General features: G+C 45.2%; 1 protein-coding gene across 5 annotated transcripts in view; it reads right to left on the reverse strand.

Annotated features, from left to right (window-relative positions):
• Nucleotides 1-9,856: 9,856 nt before the first annotated feature.
• The window catches only part of CHRDL1 (chordin like 1), a 114,916-nt gene continuing 107,555 nt past the window's right edge, over nt 9,857-17,217 (reverse strand). For all 5 annotated transcript variants that reach the window (XM_057537897.1, XM_007181284.2, XM_057537895.1 and 2 more), the window contains 2 exons: nt 15,383-15,472; nt 9,857-12,244 (listed from right to left, as the gene is read on the reverse strand). In XM_057537897.1, coding sequence (XP_057393880.1) covers nt 12,114-12,244; nt 15,383-15,472 — 221 coding nt within the window. In that variant the 3' untranslated portion in view covers nt 9,857-12,113. The remainder of the gene's footprint in view (nt 12,245-15,382; nt 15,473-17,217) is intronic.

Below are 17,217 nucleotides of genomic sequence, written 5' to 3' on the forward strand. Positions count from 1 at the left end.
AGCAGATTGCATGTCAAATCTTTTCTATCGGTGAAACTAATGTTCCAGTATGATGAATGTTAGAAATGGGCTCTTCTTTGTAAAGTGAAAGGTATTCAATATATGTGGATTAGCTATAATAAATTGAAGACACTCCCTATCCTTGCACGAACAGAGTATAAGAATCCACCAAGGCTTTTACCCTATTAAAACCTCCATAGGCTGACATGAATGACTTAATCTCAAATGCGTCCTGTGCTCAGCCATTAGGTGAGGAGGATTTCTGACCGGGTGTTGTCAACTAGAGGATATGTGCTGCGTCTTTCATAAGGATGTGCTCAGAGCACTTAAAAGGACAGAGACCTGGGGCTTCATCAAGTTTATGGAACAGGTTTCATGATGTGTTGTGCCTACTGTGCTAATAAATAAGGTCTGTATGAGGCAGAATTTTATCTAAGCCCTTGTTTTATTAAAATCTGGCATGGAGAGCGTAGAGGAATAGCTCGACTTCTCTGCCTCAAACTTCTTTGCCAGCTATCACTATTTACCAAATAATAGTCGTGCATTACCAAGCGACATAGGTCAGTTTGCATCAGCTAGGTAGTATTCTAACCATTTTGTGTTCCTTAACTCTTTTATTTCTCAAAGCAATGTTAGGAGACGGGAGCAAATAATATGATAAAACAGTAAGATGAGACGCAGAGAGATGAAATGACTTACCCAAGGTCATACAGCAAGGCCAGGGACCCAGGCTGTCTGATTTCAGTGCTGGTGTTTGAACCACTTCATTCCACTTCACTACCTGTTGTTTTTTTTGTCATCATCTTGTAAGAATATACCAAGTCAGATAAATGATATCAATAGGAGTCAGCTTTCTGTGGAGCTGAGGACAGCTTAAATTCATAGGCTCTGGGTATTAGAGGTATAAGGGGCTCAGATATGGGGAGCTTAATATGGCAACTGTATTGACCTCAATACTCCTGATGACATTTGTGGTTATTTTTTTTCAAATAACACCTTTATTGAGACATAATTCACATACCATAAAATTCACCTTTTAAAGTGTACAATTAAGTAGTTTCTAGTATATTCTGAGTTGTGTGTCTCTTTTCTGTTAGCTGTGTTTGGGGAATTTGGTTCTTTTGTGTTTGTGACAGTAGTCAAACTTTGATTCACAGCCTATTGTTTGGCCATCTTCGCTCCCAAAAGTCAAACCCTGGGTGTTCCACCAGCTTCCTCAAGCATTGATCTTTGTGGAACTCATCCAAATGAGCATTTAGGGTGACTCCCGGAAACAGGAGCATTTAAAATTTTTTTCTTTTGTCAGCTATTAACTAGCCCTACCCAGACCTCCTACGGAAGATACATCTGTGAGGTAGATGGGAGAAGCTCCACCCTACCTTACTGGCCCAAAAATACCTTTGGTATGAAACTTTTAAAGAGATTGAACTTCCTGTTTCAATCATTTCTTCCGATTCAGACAGTGGTTCTTAATCTGAGGCCACAATCCTTAAGTGAACCAGGGAGTTATCATGAGAGACCTGAAAATCTACCTGTGGATGAGGCATTGTCTTTATTTTGGATAAATATGTCTTACACGTGTATTTACTACTTATTTATAAAACATACATGGCTGCTGTTGTGATTAATAAAGCACAGAACCTTCTAAACATGTAGCTGAATTCCTAATAACTTTTCATTGTATAGTTTCTCAATCAGCAGATATGAAAGTACAACCACCATCATGGGGATAATCAGAGAGTTTTGAGCCACAAAAGAAGTCATGTAGACTCAAAAGAGTTGAGGAATCACTGAGTTAAATAATGAACCTACTTCATAGGATACAAAGTTTTCACTTAGTAGGACATCAACGTATCAGCAGTCATTAGGACGGTAGTCTGAATTCATTGGATTGCTTCAGGGTAGGCAACTGAACATTTCCACCCTAAAATCAGAGTGGGGGTCAAAAAACACCCCAAGCAGGTCTAGTGGGCTAAAAAGGTCAGCCTTCAGGGTGCTATATGTGCTTGGGGAAATTGATTCTTTTTGTATTTATGACAGTAGTCAAACTTTGATGGATTATTGTTTGGCTGGTATCACTCTAAAAAGCCAAACCCCAAATGTTCTCCAGCTTCTTCCAGTGTTGGAAGACACTCAAGGGGAAACAAAAGGATGCTGAGCACCAAGGGTGGGAGCTAAAAGGGAGGAGGGAGCTGCCAAATACGTGACCAAGACCAAATCTGCCCGCTTAGTTTGTTGGGAGTGCCAGGAGATAGTAGTGTCTACCCCAAAACCTTAGCAGACTACTTGAGACTTCTTTTGAACTTCTCCTTTCCCTTTTCTTTCCCAGAATCTCCTTCCCCTACACTTGCTTACAAACCTTTCCCATCCCATCCAATCAATGCAGAGTCTCACTTTCTCTCCAAAGTTGTTTAATGAGCTCGAATTGTCTCGTGTTTTTCTGGAGGGGTTCCCTCTTCAACATTGCCAGAATGTCTCAATATTCTTGGAGCTTGTCCTCAGTTTCCAAAACTTCAGGGCATCCCATAGGCCACAGCTCTGACTTCAAATGCACACTGACCTCTTCCTTTCAACCAAACATCCTTCTCCTTCCCCGTTGCATTGCATTAGAGCCCCCTCAAGCCTGTTGTCTTACTCCAGGCATCCCCCTGCCTGCGGCTTGGGGTTAATATCTGGTCCTTTCCAATCCCACCCCATGTGACTGTGTCTTTGTTTCAGATCCAGGAGAGTAATCATACTCAGACTGGGTCTCCACTAGCCAAAGCAAGAGAGACATTTGAGGAAACAGTTGGCCAGTTCCTGCAGAAGGGGGTTTTGGGTTGCCTGACAACCAACTGATTGCCTCAGTTCTCCTTTCTGCCTGACATGACCTCAGGGCCATAAATGGCTACTTTCCTTGGTGCTAACAAGGCAAGTGTACAATGACTTTAGTTGCTTGAGAAGAGGCCGTATCCCAAGAGGTACTCCTGAGAACTTATTTTCTTAGAATTGCAGAGTAAAAGGTTCCTGAGAACCGGGTTGAAAACTTTGTGTCTGCCTCTCTCCAACCTCTGTCTGACTGCCACCTAGTGGCATATGAGGGCGGGGGGTGAGGGGGTAGGAGTGGGAGTGGTCCACAGGGTGCAGTCAATAAGTGGGTGTTTTGTCTCTGGAGAATTTGAAGACAATAATAGAATCGACTAAAAATTAGACTTATTATCACCATGCTTCAGCAATTCTAAACAATGTCAGTGATAAAATATTTCTCACTTTGGTATGTCATTTCCCCCACTCCAGCACCTAAGCAGTCCCCTTCTCCCCCCTGGAGAGCCATACTTAATGCTGACTTTTCAGGTAATCCTTCAGATTCACATGTATTCCTTCATCAAAATTTTCCTGTCTTGATGAAGGGAATAGATGTGAATCTGAAGGGTTACCTGAAAAGTCAGCATTACACGTAAAACTAACACAACATTGTAAATCAACTATACTTCAATAAAAATAAATAAATAAAAATTAAAAAAAAATTTTCCCTGTCTTGTGTTCCATCCCTTTAGGGCTCTGTTATCTACTTTCCTTGGTGGAATTTCTTTATAGGGGAGGACTTCCAGTGGCTACCCCGCTCTCCCTACTAGGAGCGCCTACATTATAACAGGAGTCACCTGAAGAATCAGTGTTTTAGCTCAATGCTTATTCAAATTCTTTTAAAGCAGTGAAACCTTGTTTGCAAACAAAATACTATGTGGAACTCCAACTCGTAAGTCTTCTTTAAGCCTGTCCTTTAATGTCATTTCTTCAGGGAAATTTTCTTTGCTCCTCCATGATAAGGACAAGCCCCCATGATCTACATTCTCGTAGCACCTTGGACTGATTCTTTCATCCCACCCATCACACCTGGAATTACGTGTTCTCAGGTAGACCTTACCCTCAGTGCGTGCAAATGCCAGGTTTCTCTTGTTCACTGTTGAAACCCCAGAACCAAGCATAGCACCTGGCCCTCTGCAGGTGTTCCATAAAGAGCCGATGAAAGAAGGAAGCCTTCCTATTACTATAGCCTATAAGTAAATGAACACTGGAAATGGCCAAGTCACATGTCACACTGTGGCTTTTATTGACATCATGGTCAACAACAACCTCCAGATCATTTTTCAGAACCAAAAAAGTGGTCAACCATGTTTTCCTACCTTGTAGTCATGTGATGACATTTTAAAACTACATGCAGCAGCCCCAGCTCTCAGTTTCTAGTGGGTAAATTTATTCCTCCCCCTCCTTGGCACTAAAATCAGGTTCTTGCTCTTACTAAGTCCTGGCTGAAGTCCTGTGGGGACATGCCCTCTCCTTTTCTATACCAGGACCTCCTTTTAGCAATCCCAGGTTGGCATTTCCTTTAAAACCAGGCTCCGATTCCACTTTCTGCCTGAAACAACCCAAGCCTAGACTGTTTTCCCCTTTCTCTGAACTACTAGAGTTCAAGAACAAATGGTTCATCTAACTTTAAAAACCCTGGAATTTACTGTGCACTTGTTACATGCCAGTCACCATCATGAGCACTTTACATGATCTCATTCAAATGTCACCACAACCCTATGAGGTGAGGATTATTCTTCTCCCCATTGTACAGATAAGGAAACTGAGAGTAAGAGGTGTAGGAAGCAAGGAGAAAGGGAAAGAAATGTGAATCGTTTGCATGTATTAGCTCCCTGTCTCCTCCTGGTTTCCTGATGGGAGTGGACTCCCTGCAAGGTTTGACCCCAAAATTCTTATTTTATTTTTCATTTTGCTGAGCCTTTAAACAGAGGTGAACATCTTGATCACAGGACTGAAAATGGCTAAAGCCCTTCTGCAGTGTTTCCTCGGGCAGCTATTCCTCCAGTCCCCCCCAAATATCAACCCTCCCAACACACACACCCCTTCCTCCTACTGTCTCCGTTGTCAGAAGGTTTTCGCTCACCCCAGCCCTCTGCCTGTCATCTTGTAATTGGGGAATTCATTTCAGGGTAATAAAGAATAGTAAAGTCTTTAAAAGTGAAAAGGTACCTGAGGGTTAAGCAACTCTCCTTCACTTCACTGAACCTGCTTCCTTCTGAAGGCCCAGACAGCTGCCCTGAAGGAACTCAGGTTCTGATTGTTGAGTGAGGTAGCTAATGGTGGAGTCCAAGGTTCTTTGAGGAGCGAGGCAAGCCTGGGTCTGGGACGGCGGGATGTGAAGAGGGGATGACAGCACGGGGGACCCGGAGAGCATGTGTGATGAAATGGAGAGACGAGGCTGGCAAGTACAAGCTTTGCCTTCTTTGAGATTTTTGCCTGGAGCCTGCTTTTCACCCCCCTGTCACCCGCCCCGCCCAGAAAAGTGAAAGGAAACTCCCTGCTTGCTCATCTCTCCACCCCCCCTGCCCATGCCCCCAGGACCGAGCTTAAGCAGGTACTAATTAGTGCTCTATATAATTTGGCTACGTTCAAAGTTCAAGAGGCTTGTGTGAACTGGCCTGGAGATCTGAGCATCAAATAGAATGTTTCTATAAGAAAATGCATGCTGGATTCCAAATTTTGGGCCAATATTTCATTCCTAGATTGGGGACTGCTTATACTTGGAGGCAACTCAGAACTCCTCTTGTCTACATTAACTTGAAGCCAGGCCTTGGGTCTTTTGTACTGTCCATTTTGTGAAGGCTCTAGATACACCACGTGGGAGTCTAATTATTCACTCATACACATATAGACATGTAAGTTTTGTAATATGTACTGTAGCTATTCTAAATCTTGCACTACGATATAGATAGTATATATAGAAATATAGGGGCTTCCCTGGTGGCGCAGTGGTTGAGAATCTGCCTGCTAATGCAGGGGACACGGGTTCGAGCCCTGGTCTGGGAAGATCCCACATGCCGCAGAGCAGCTGGGCCCGTGAGCCACAATTACTGAGCCTGCGCGTCTGGAGCCTGTGCTCTGCAACAAGAGAGGCCGCGATAGTGAGAGGCCCGCGCACCGCGATGAAGAGTGGCCTCCGCTTGCCACAACTAGAGAAAGCCCTCGTACAGAAACGAAGACCCAACACAGCCATAAATAAATAAATTTAAAAAAAAATGCTGACCATCTTCTGAGCCTTCAGCGAGTTAATCTTTAAAAAAAAAAAAGAAATATAGACGCTATACTTATCCACAATATTGAAGTCTAAGCAAGAATCCTTCACAGCTGTGAGGCTGATACCACAAATGCAGGGACATCTTGCTTTAAGCACTAAAAAAAAACTCTATGTGTAAATCCAATATTTATCAGTGATTTTAAAAGACACCTTATGCCATAATGGAAAAGAATATTAAAATATATATATAGAGAGAGATATATATACCTGAATCACTTTGCTGTACAGCAGAAGTTAACACAACATTGTAAATCCACTATACTTCAATAAAAATATATATATAGATAAAATAAATAAAAGACACCTTATGGAAAATCATTTTTCAAGGCAAACAAACACTTTTTCATTTGTATTTGTTAACCCAGATTTTATTTGTTTTCCTTAGGTACAGAGAAAATGTCCTGAAGGCTGGCCTCACCCTTGGATATTTAAGTAATCCCTGGACTGCTTTCTTTCCCAGCTGGAGAAAGAATCTCATCACATTGACTATTCACTTGGCAAATATTTATTGAATGTCTGGAAGTGCTGGGCACTGAGTCCCTGCCCTCTCAGAGCTTTCCAGACTTATCAGGGAGACTGTGGCTGGGCAAATGCTTTAAATTTTAACACATGAAGGCATGTAAAAGGTGAATGCACTCAATGTCCTCATCTCTAAAATAGGTCAATAATGGGACCTATCACATTGGGCTGTGGTGAGGATTAACTGGGAAAACATACATGTCAATCGATGACTACAGTGGCTGCCACAGGGTAAGTGTTTTAGTTGTTATTTCCTAGGAGAAGAATGAACTGTGCCTGAAAGAGGTGGACAGTCTGAGATGAGCAACGTGAGTTTTAAAAAATGAGTATGTGTTCATGAAGGAGAGACATCAGAGGATGAATGCTCCAGGCAAATGGAGCTGTGTGCAAAGGCACAGAAGTACTAAGGACACAGTAGGTACCTGGAGAATGGATTTGGCATGTTGGAGGATAGAGTACATAGGGAGAAATGGAAAATGGTGGCAAACTCCGGGGAGGAGCAGGCACGGCTCCAGAGAGGAGGTGACATTTGGAGTGGGTCTTGAAGGATGAGTAGGAGTTTGCCAGGCAAAGAAGAGGGAAGAACATACTAGTGGTGGGAAAACATACACAAAGGCACAAACTTGTAAATGTGTATGAAATATTTGGGAGACTTCATGCTGTTGCTGGGGCTCTGCATTCAAGGACTTCTCTCTTCCGCTTGGAGGTTTCAGAGGTATCTGAACTTGTTTGGCAGACTGGTGGGGTTGGGCCCTCTGAAGTCAATTTGCACGAGGGCTTCATTGGGGAATAAAAGCAGTACATGTGCACCAAAGGAAAGAGGGATGAGGGGAACAGACTCACATCTGTCTTACAGGCTTATACATGCAGACCTCAGAGATATTGCAGGTTCCAGACCACTGCAATAAAGCAAATATGACAATAAAGCATATTACACAAATTTTTTGCTTCCCTAGTGCATATGAAAGTTATGTTTACACTATACTGTACTCTATTAAGTGTGCAACACCATTATGTCTAAAAAAAACAATGTGCATACCTTAATTTAAAAAGACTTTATTGCTAAAAAATGCTAACGACCCTCTGAGCCTTTGGTGAGCTGTAATCTTTTTACAATAGTAATATCAAAGATGGCTGATCACAGATCACCATCACAAATAGAAGAATAATGAAAAAGCTTGAAATATCGCGAGAATTACCAAAATGTGACACAGAGACAAGGCATGAGCAAACGCTGTTGGAAAAGTGGCACTGAGAGACATGCTTGAGGCAGGGTGGCCACAAAGCTTTAATTTATAAAATACGCAATAGCTGCAAAGCACAATAAAATGAGGGTGCCTGTGTTCAGCAGAACCCCTCCATATTGGCAACTGAGCCCTGAGAAGAGCTGAAAGTGGAACCTGAAGGGCTTGTTAAAGGCTTGTTTCCTTGAGAAACTCCAGGAGACTCTGAAGCACAAGAAGACTGTGCTTTGGTCCATATGATACGTACTCATCAACTACGTGTTAACTGTTCAACGTAAGGTGGCAAAGTTTAGCATCGCAGGGGGATGGGGGAGGGCCCTCTCTCCGCTTGTGCACGGGATACGGTGCCACTGTGGAACACTGAGGACTCCAGAGCAGCACCAATGTGGTGGCACCTCTAGGCCAGCAGGAGGCGCACCCTCGGGCAATATCACAGTTGGCGGCTGTGGTGACCGTCAGGAGACGTGTTCTGATGGAGGCAGTGGATGGCCATTTTTTCCAGCAGTACCTCTCACCGAGGAGGACCAAAGCAAGAATGAACTGAAAGCGTGGGTAATGTGGTCGCAGGCAGGACTTGTCCTTGTGCCCTTATGAGATGATCTTGAGGGCTTTCTGGGAATTCCTTGCAGGGGTGGGTAAAGACTATAGGGAGGAAAAGACCCTGCGAGAGGAAGATAAGAGCAAAAAGGAAGAAACATGGGCTACGTTTAGGAGACCAAATTGATAGGACTTGCTGAAATTTGGATGTGGGCGATCAGGAAAAGGGAAGCGTGCCAGATGGAGCCAAGGTGTCTGGTTTACATGGGGTTCCCCCAACGGAGGCGGAGCAATATTGGGATTTACAGCCCATCATTCCAGAAGAAAGTATGTCAGGTATAAAGAGAGACCAAGCCAACAGAGATGACGGGAACGAGGTGTAGCTAATTCACAGTAAGGGGATGGCAACCAAAGGCTAAAAAGCTGTCCAGGCTGTGGGTCAGGAATTGAGTTTCGAGGGCTCCTCGTGGGGGCGTGGCTTCTCATGTAACCCACACAGCAGGCTCACCCTCCTTTCCCATCACCTTCCACCTCTTCCTCTCTATAGGACCCCTCCCTGCAGTATTCACACATGGCCAAATATCTCCCATATTTAAGACAAAAACTTTCCTTTGACCTCATATCCTTCTCCAGCTACTTCCTTCACCTTTTCTCTCCACTCTCCGTAATTGAGCATCTCTAAATTGTGACCTTGAGCTGCTGTCTCCAATTCCTCATCTCCCCAACTCACTTCTGGCCACTGCTCCTCTCACTTCTCCAATATTTCACCACCAATGACTTCTGTGTTGCTAACACCAATGCGTCCTTTTCTGTCCTTACATTGTTTGACACTGCAGCTCTCTTATATCTTGGCTTCTGTGATGGCAGAGATTTAGCTGGTGTTAGGGGTTTGAGGGACTTTAGTTTGGATCAACATATGCGACAACACTTTTACCTTGCTCCCTATGCAAATTTGCCACTGAGCAGCAGACCCAAAGTGAGGCCCTCTTGAAGCCCAAGTCAATGGCCTTCTGTCCCCAAGCTCTTAAAGTCTTAACCTAAATAGAAGCCATAAATCAATGGCTGTTTTCAGTGCCATGCCATTTTTGAACATCCACGGTCATGAATGAACGCTCACTGCGCACAAGACACTGGTCTGATCACTTCACATGAACTGACCAAATTAAATCTCACTGCAAGATTGCAGGCAAAGGGCGACAGTACTACTATTATCCCCATTTTATAGTTGGGGAGACTGACACAGCTGCTAAGTGCAGAGCTGGGATTAAAAACCAAGGTCTGCTGACTGCAAAGTTCTCACTCCTAACCACAAGGTGGTAGTGTGAGAGGGGCATCAAGCTGAGTGTGCAAAAGCCGGGCCTGCCCCTCACCTGTTACCCAGTCCAAGGTCAGTGCTGCCCAGACTCAGTCACTCACACAACACTCCTGCACAGGATTTTTCCAAATTAGGTTTTTATTAATTTAAAAATCCAGAAATACAGTGACTACATAAATAAGTACCATATTTAGGTACATGTCTTGTGAGAAGAGTGAAAGGGTAATACTGGTATGTTACTCTTACTTGTTTACATGAGTTAACTAGAAAATGGCTACAACTGCTAAATGGTGCTTATGGGCTTTGTTGTTCCAAGTGTTTATGGTATAAATAAATACACAAGAAGAACCACATCCATTCCTCTCTACTAACTGCAGGCGGCTTGGCCTCTTCTCTCTTGGTCCTAATCTGTACGCAACACTGAACATTGGAGGGATTCTAAGTTGGCCTCGCACAGCGCCCCAGCTCCGGCTTCACACGGAACTTGGCAAAGGTGTGTCCCAGTGCCTGGGGGAAGAAGTCTATCTAGGGAAGCTCCCTGGGTGTTCCCTTAAGGTTGAGCTTTCAGAGAACACCTGGGTGGGAAGGCTTTGCGGTGAGTCATCCGCAAGGGGAAATCACCCTTTGCTTCAGGATCCAGTGACTCGTTTCCACACTATGGGGATACTGCCACCTCTGGGAGGGAGGCAGCAACTACTTAACCATGCCCCCAACCCCTCCCCCACCAATAATGCTCTGTGGCCTTTCAGCCCTGGATGTCCTCCTTCCTTCCCTCGCCCCCGCCCCAGTAGAATGTGTCTAAGAGGCTCATCCCCTGAAGGCCTGACCACCAGGCCCCTATGTCTCTTTTATGAGAATAGACTCCTTTATGCCAGCTTGCCATAAAGACTGGACCTTTTACATTTTTCCCTATTGGTGTCAACTAAGGAAAAAATGTTCCTCTTACCTATGGTCACAAAGTAGGAAATACGGGATTTCTCGGTCCTTAATATTTAAGTACTCACTAGAGTTCATCCATGCCCCCTCAGAGGAGATAAATCTAGAAGGCAGGCTTGAGATCCCTGCTGTGGAGAATTTATAGTTTTCCCACAAAGATGATTTCTAAAGCCAGGCCTCAGAATGGATCATCTGGGCTCTGGTATTAGGCTGCAAAGAGACATTTTCGGAGCAGCCTTCTCTGGGATCCATGATTCAGATCCATGCTTGGTGCATGAGAGGAGAATAGTAGGAAGGTTTAGATCATTATCGGAATCCCCATTTCCCCAGATGAGCAATAATTCTCCTAACTGAAGCTCATGAGGACAGAACCCCTCTGCCAAGTAAAAACCAACTCCCATAACTGGAGAAGAAGGGAAACCGCCCTCTTAAGAAGCTTCTAGAATTTTATCATCTAACCGAAATTTTTGGACTGGAGAACTATGACCTCAAGAGAACAAGCGAGGACTGAGCTGTTAATTGGTGAGTTTTGTTGACTTGAAAACATACGGCTGGCCTTGCTGACTTCTATCAACTCCTCTCTTCAGTAACTATTTTGTCTTATATGGATTCAGTTTCTGAAAATTTTACCCAATTCTAACTTCTTTATGGAGGCCCCATAGGTTCAAGGGAGAAAAGAGAAGTGTGTCATTATGGAAAAGTTCTTTCCCACCTCAAAGTGAAGGCAGCCAGGAAATGGTGTTCCTGTTCTTTCCCAGGGTCGGTGCCATCGACAGTCATACCACAGACCCAAGGGCACAGCCTTCTGTTCACAATTCCTTATTCATCCTCCCGGGTACCAACCGCCTCCAAGCTACTTGAGAGCCAGGCAAGGGAAAGAAGGGGAGCGTCTACACCGGCCTTGCCTCAGAATGAAAGCTGTAGTTCACTGTGTGTGCGTGCGTGTGTGTGCGTGTGTGTGTGTGTGTGTGTACATGTGTGTGTGAAGATGGGGAGTTAATTTTTTTAAAACACAAGACATTCTAAAATTTGAAGAGCAGAATTTCATACAAATATTTTCTCTGTACTAAAAAACTCCTCCTAAGCAATTCCCTTCTCTCTCTTTCACTGGAATAACTTTCTAGATAGAAACCCGGGGGTTTTGTTTACTCTTTAACCCGTAAAGAAATGTGATTCTCCCAGAAACTAGAGCAGGGTTGTGGCGTTCTAGCCCTCTTCCTACCACAGAGAATTCAAGACGCTTCTAGTCTCTTTGGAGGAGACATTTAAGGGCTGACACACCACTCCAATAAAGGAGCAAGTTATGCTGTGCATGGCGTGAATAATTGACTGCATTTGAGTTTGGGGTTTTAGGGCACTGTTGACTTAAGCAAAGTAAGCCTGCAGTCCAGCCGCAGCTTGAGTTTTCTTGCTTTACTCTATCCAGTACTGTCTGTCTCATCTAACAGTGGCCCTTTTCAGACCTTTCCAGGTACAAAACCTTGACCAAATCTTCAAGCTCCGTTCGGCACACACGACTTGAACACATCTGGCTGATCTGGGCTTCTCCTTCAGTGAAGATCTTCCACTGGCCTAAAAGGCAAACACAAAGTGGCCCAGAGACGTGAGAGGAGGGCAGAGCCGATGAGGTGTAGAACCGATATACCCCACCCTTCCCCACGCACTCACGGACCTGCCAGGGGAGCTGGAAGACGAGCATCACGTGATTTCAGCAAAACAGCCCCTGAAACACTTTTCTTGGGACAGATACGGAAAATGGGCCACGGAGTCTTCATTTCAACACACAGCATTTGTAAGAATTCCAAGAATAATACAGAACCGCCTCCTCAGGAGTAAAACCTAAGTATTGGGGTGGCCAAAAAGTTTGTTCGGGTCTTCGTAAGATGTTACGGAAAAACCCGAACAAACTTTTTCGCCAGCCCAATATCGTTCTCGGGATTTTTAGTTTACTTAGTATTTGCGAATTGCTCCGCTATCAGGTCGTTAGCTATTAGGTGGCTCACTTGGCAACAGGTCAAATAAGGCACTTCGGAGACCAGTTCTTGGTGCATTACTGGGGCTTTGCTTACTCTTTGAGGCCCGACTATTAAGTTTGGGTTGCTTGATTATTCACTGCTCTCTTCTCTATTCCTGCCGCCCTTTGTTAAAAACTGCTCCCCTCTGCTTTGTCTTACGCCCACACGCTGGCCTCACACCACCTTTAGCAGCCCTTCCAGCCTCCCATGGCTCCGCAGAGAGCTCCAGCCTCACATCCGCCACGCGATCCCTCTCTGCTCTGGGTGAACACGGCCGCATCCCTTCCGTTCCTTGTCAACCCTGCTCCTGTCCCCCTCCACTCCCTGCTGTCTCTTCCCCCGCCCCCTGCAACTGTCCATACATCCAGCGTGTCCTCACCAACTTCTCTATCCCCACTCCTGCCATGCTAACTGAGCAAGCGGTTTTGACTGCACACCCGTGCTGAGCCCTGGAAACCGCCCGATGTCTCTGGACCATCCCTTTCTAACTTTCCTGGTCCCTCAGTGGTAAGATCTTCCTTCCCCTGCTATCATCTTGCTCTGTCGAGTAGCGTTCCTAACAAAATGTCTACCCTGGATGCCCTCTTCAGTCTTTTCCATCCTGTGCTCATGGTGTTGCAACCTGGAAAATTCCGCGAGTCCAAGGTCGGCAAGCACCTCTTGATCCAGAACCGTTGTTGAAACTCTTGTTTCTCTCGCCACAGGACAACATGCCCCGCTTCCTTACAGCCTCTCTTTCTCTGCTCCTTTCTCCCTTGGATTCTTCACTTTTCCCTATTCTCTCGGATTCGATGGGAAAGGAGAGATGGGTCAGGCAAGGAAGCAGCTTCTACCAAAGATCTACGGTGTGCCAGGATCTGACAGGCACACTATATACAGGAGTCAGGCTTGCTCTTCTCTGTCCCCAGGGGACCCTGCGGGATCATCTCATTACCTACGTCCTTCAGAGGCACACATCATCTACCTCCATTATGCACCCTAAATCCTAACTGTGACAGGAAGACTTTGTTTAAATCATCTTTCAAGTGCCCCAGTGCCTAGCACAGTGCCTGGCCCACAGTACGAACAAAAATATGTTCTTTGAAATTAATTGGTCATTTCAAAAGTCACATTATTGATCCTATAGACTCTGCCTCTTTATTCCTTACAAGAACTCCCAGCTCCTCCATTTGAATTCTCCTACTGTTCAGTTAGTTGTCTACCTGTCTCCTGAAGAATGAACAATTGACCTCATCGACCCTATGTCCAGCTGCCTATTGGATAATGCTGCTCATATGGACTTCAAGCATCTTAATCTAAACGTGTTCCAAGTAAAACTCATTTCTGTCACCAATGCCTGCTCGTTCTCCAGAGTTTCCCACTGGTGAATGGTATTACTATTCAACCAGTCCATAAAGTTGTTAATATTGGAGTCATTCTAAACTCATTTCTCTCTTTGATCCGGATCTTGATGGTTTAACCTCGGCCCCTCACAGGGACCCCACCTCCCCTGTCTAACCGACTTAATACAGTCTAACAGCTTCCTACAGACTATCACCAGCTCTCTCACTAAAAGCCCACCTGCCACTCCATTCAGCAAGTACCACTTTCTAAAAAACAGATCTGAATGCATCGTTCGCTTACTTAAAACCCCCCACTGCGGTTCTCTGGTCTGGAGACCAATTTCAACTTCTCAGCATGGCATACTGGGCTCTTTAGGATATGGCTTCTCAAAGTAGGTGCTTAATAAATGCACCTGACAGCCGAGAGACATCTTTCCAAAGCCCCATTTTGACACCACTACACTGTGTGTAAGTTTGCAGCAAGCACCCACGCTCCTTGCCTCCTAACTGCACTTCTCACCAGCTCCTTCCAGGCCCTCTAACTACTTCCTACCTCCAACTCTTCTCATCTTCCTGTGCACCCTATGTGGCCTTTGTAATTCTTCCTCACTCACACCCACCCACCCACCTCCACATTTGTTTGCTCCTGTCGAGTCTTCTCTTAGGCTGCACCTTCTCCCTAGACTGATTTCCTGACCTGTTGCCCAGTCACACCCTTCTCTTTCAAAACCCACCTCCTCCCTGAAGCCTTCCCCGACTAAGCCCACCTGGCTCTCATCTCATTGTTCTTTGCAGACTCCCCTGAGCACTTAGGTATTTAACCCTTCAGAAGTATACTAATTCATAATGAAGGCATTTTCATGTTCTGTCTCGCCCATTAGAATTCCCTGTGGATAGAAATTCTGTGCCTTTTATTCCTTCAGAAGTGCTTACCCCCCGCCTCTCCCCACGCAGTGCCTAGCAGGATCTAGTCCCAGGCTCCATCTAGCGTAGAAAGTGGGAGAGCCGCAAGTATGCTTGAGTGTCTGAGTGCTTTTAAAGAAACACGACCAGCCGGGGCAGTTCCAAACAGTCAAACAGAGCTTTGATACAACACAAGAATCGATATGCAGTCATCTTCTCTCTTTCTCTCTCATCCCCACCACTGAGGACATAGCCTTCCAGATGTGAAGTCTCCGCAGATAGACCAGGCCTCCCACCCTCTTGAGACTCTGGGTTTAGTCACCCACAGGAGAGAGAAAGAACATCCTCTAATGCTGACATGGACCATTGCTCCTGTTCAGTGAGAGCACAGTGGGTACTTTATTTGGGGCTATGTGACATTGAAAACTGGATGTGTTTTCCAGGGAGCAGTAAAGAGAGTCACGACTTACTCAGGGTTGTCCTGGTCACCAGCTTGAAGTGATGGAGCTCCTCAAACATCCTCTTGGAGATCTTCTCAATATGGAAGTGCTGGAGGATGCCTGGGGCCAAGCACAAAGTGGGGCAGGTGGTCAGGCACTCTGTATCTGGAACCACCAACCCCTTTTTCTGCTTGGGCTGAGCATATCATCTCACTACTGGGGCTTAGGAGTCTCGAGCTGGGCTGTGTAATGTGCTTAACCAGGAACTTGGACGGCTCGAGGGTTATAATTGACTCCATTTGTTTCCTTGGCTCACTGACCTCCCCCCGGTTCTCCAGAGGACAGAGATAAGGGAGACAGAGCTGCTGACTGTGGGACCCGCTCCTGGGGAAAGCCACAGAGAATCCAGCATGGGTTCTGGTTGGAGTTTCTGCAGCCAAAGGCAGTATTACACATTCTGCCCTTGCCCCTGGTCTGGGTAGACTATGTCCTTGCCAAGCCACCGGGCTACCCTCCTGGCTCGGCAGCGAGAACCAGCAGTGGGTCTTGCAGACAGGTTGTTTGTGTAAATGGAGAAGCCATCCTTACTCCTGAACTCACCAGAAAGCAGCTCCTTTCACTTTCCCTTATAAAAATGGGCAGAGTAAAAATAAGGGGGCTCCCACAGTCTCAACCTTGCCTGAACAGCTTTTATCAGAATAACACGTGAACAACTGAAAACTGCCTTACAGTTAAGGAGCAATGTCACCAGCCCACTTAAATAATACTCAAGAGGTCTACAGGGGGCAACGGACATAGAGCCTGGGTTTTCCTCTGTCCACTATGCACAGATCTTGATTACCCAGTGCTGTGAACAGGAGCTTATTTAGAGGCGACACTAGCAAGTTGAAAAACATGCATGCATTTCTGTGAGGCGAGAGATGTGGGGCGATGGATGCATAGTGAGGTCACCGCTAGGGAAGCCAACAGAACAGTGCTTAGTCCTGGTGACCAGTTACAGAGGAGCTAGGGAGTTAGAGATGGCAAATCAACATTCCTGGGTCTAGAGCAAAAATAAACAGGGATGAGCCTTATATGTGTGTTCTAGCATATTTTTAAAGGGGTAGAGAGGACCTAGAGACTGTCATAGAGAGTGAAGTAAGTCAGAAAGAGAAAAACAAATACCGTATGCTAACACATATATATGGAATCTAAGGAAAAAAAAAGGTCATGAAGAACCTAGGGGTAAGACGGGAATAAAGACACAGACCTACTAGATAATGGACTTGAGGATACGGGGAGGGGGAAGGGTAAGCTGGGACAAAGTGAGAGAGTGGTATGGACATATATACACTACCAAATGTAAAATAGATAGCTAGTGGGAAGCAGCCACATAGCACAGGGAGACCAGCTCATTGCTTTGTGATAACCTAGAGGGGTGGGATAGGGAGGGTGGGAGGGAGGGATATGCAAGAGGGACGAGATATGGGAACATATGTATATGTATAACTGATTCACTTTGTTAAAAAGCAGAAACTAACACACCGTTGTAAAGCAATTATACTCCAATAAAGATGTTAAAAAAAAAAAGGAAAGAAAGAAAGAAGGGAGAGAAAAAAGGCCCACAAAGTACTAGAGCAGTTGTTTCTCAAAGGATGGGTCCAAGTGCCACCTGTATCAGCATCACCTGGCTATTTGTTAGAAACACAAATGTTTAGACCCTACCGGAGGCTGACTGAATTCACACTTCTTGGATGGGGCCAGGTAACTTTTTTTTTTTTAAATAAATAAATTTATTTATTTATCTATTTTGGTTGCATTGGGTCTTCATTGCTGTGCGCGAGCTTTCTCTAGTTACGGTGAGTGGGGGCTACTCTTTGTTGCAG

Source organism: Balaenoptera acutorostrata, chromosome X (assembly GCF_949987535.1).
Source record: "Balaenoptera acutorostrata chromosome X, mBalAcu1.1, whole genome shotgun sequence".
In the NCBI taxonomy this organism is placed as follows: Eukaryota; Metazoa; Chordata; class Mammalia; order Artiodactyla; family Balaenopteridae; genus Balaenoptera; species Balaenoptera acutorostrata.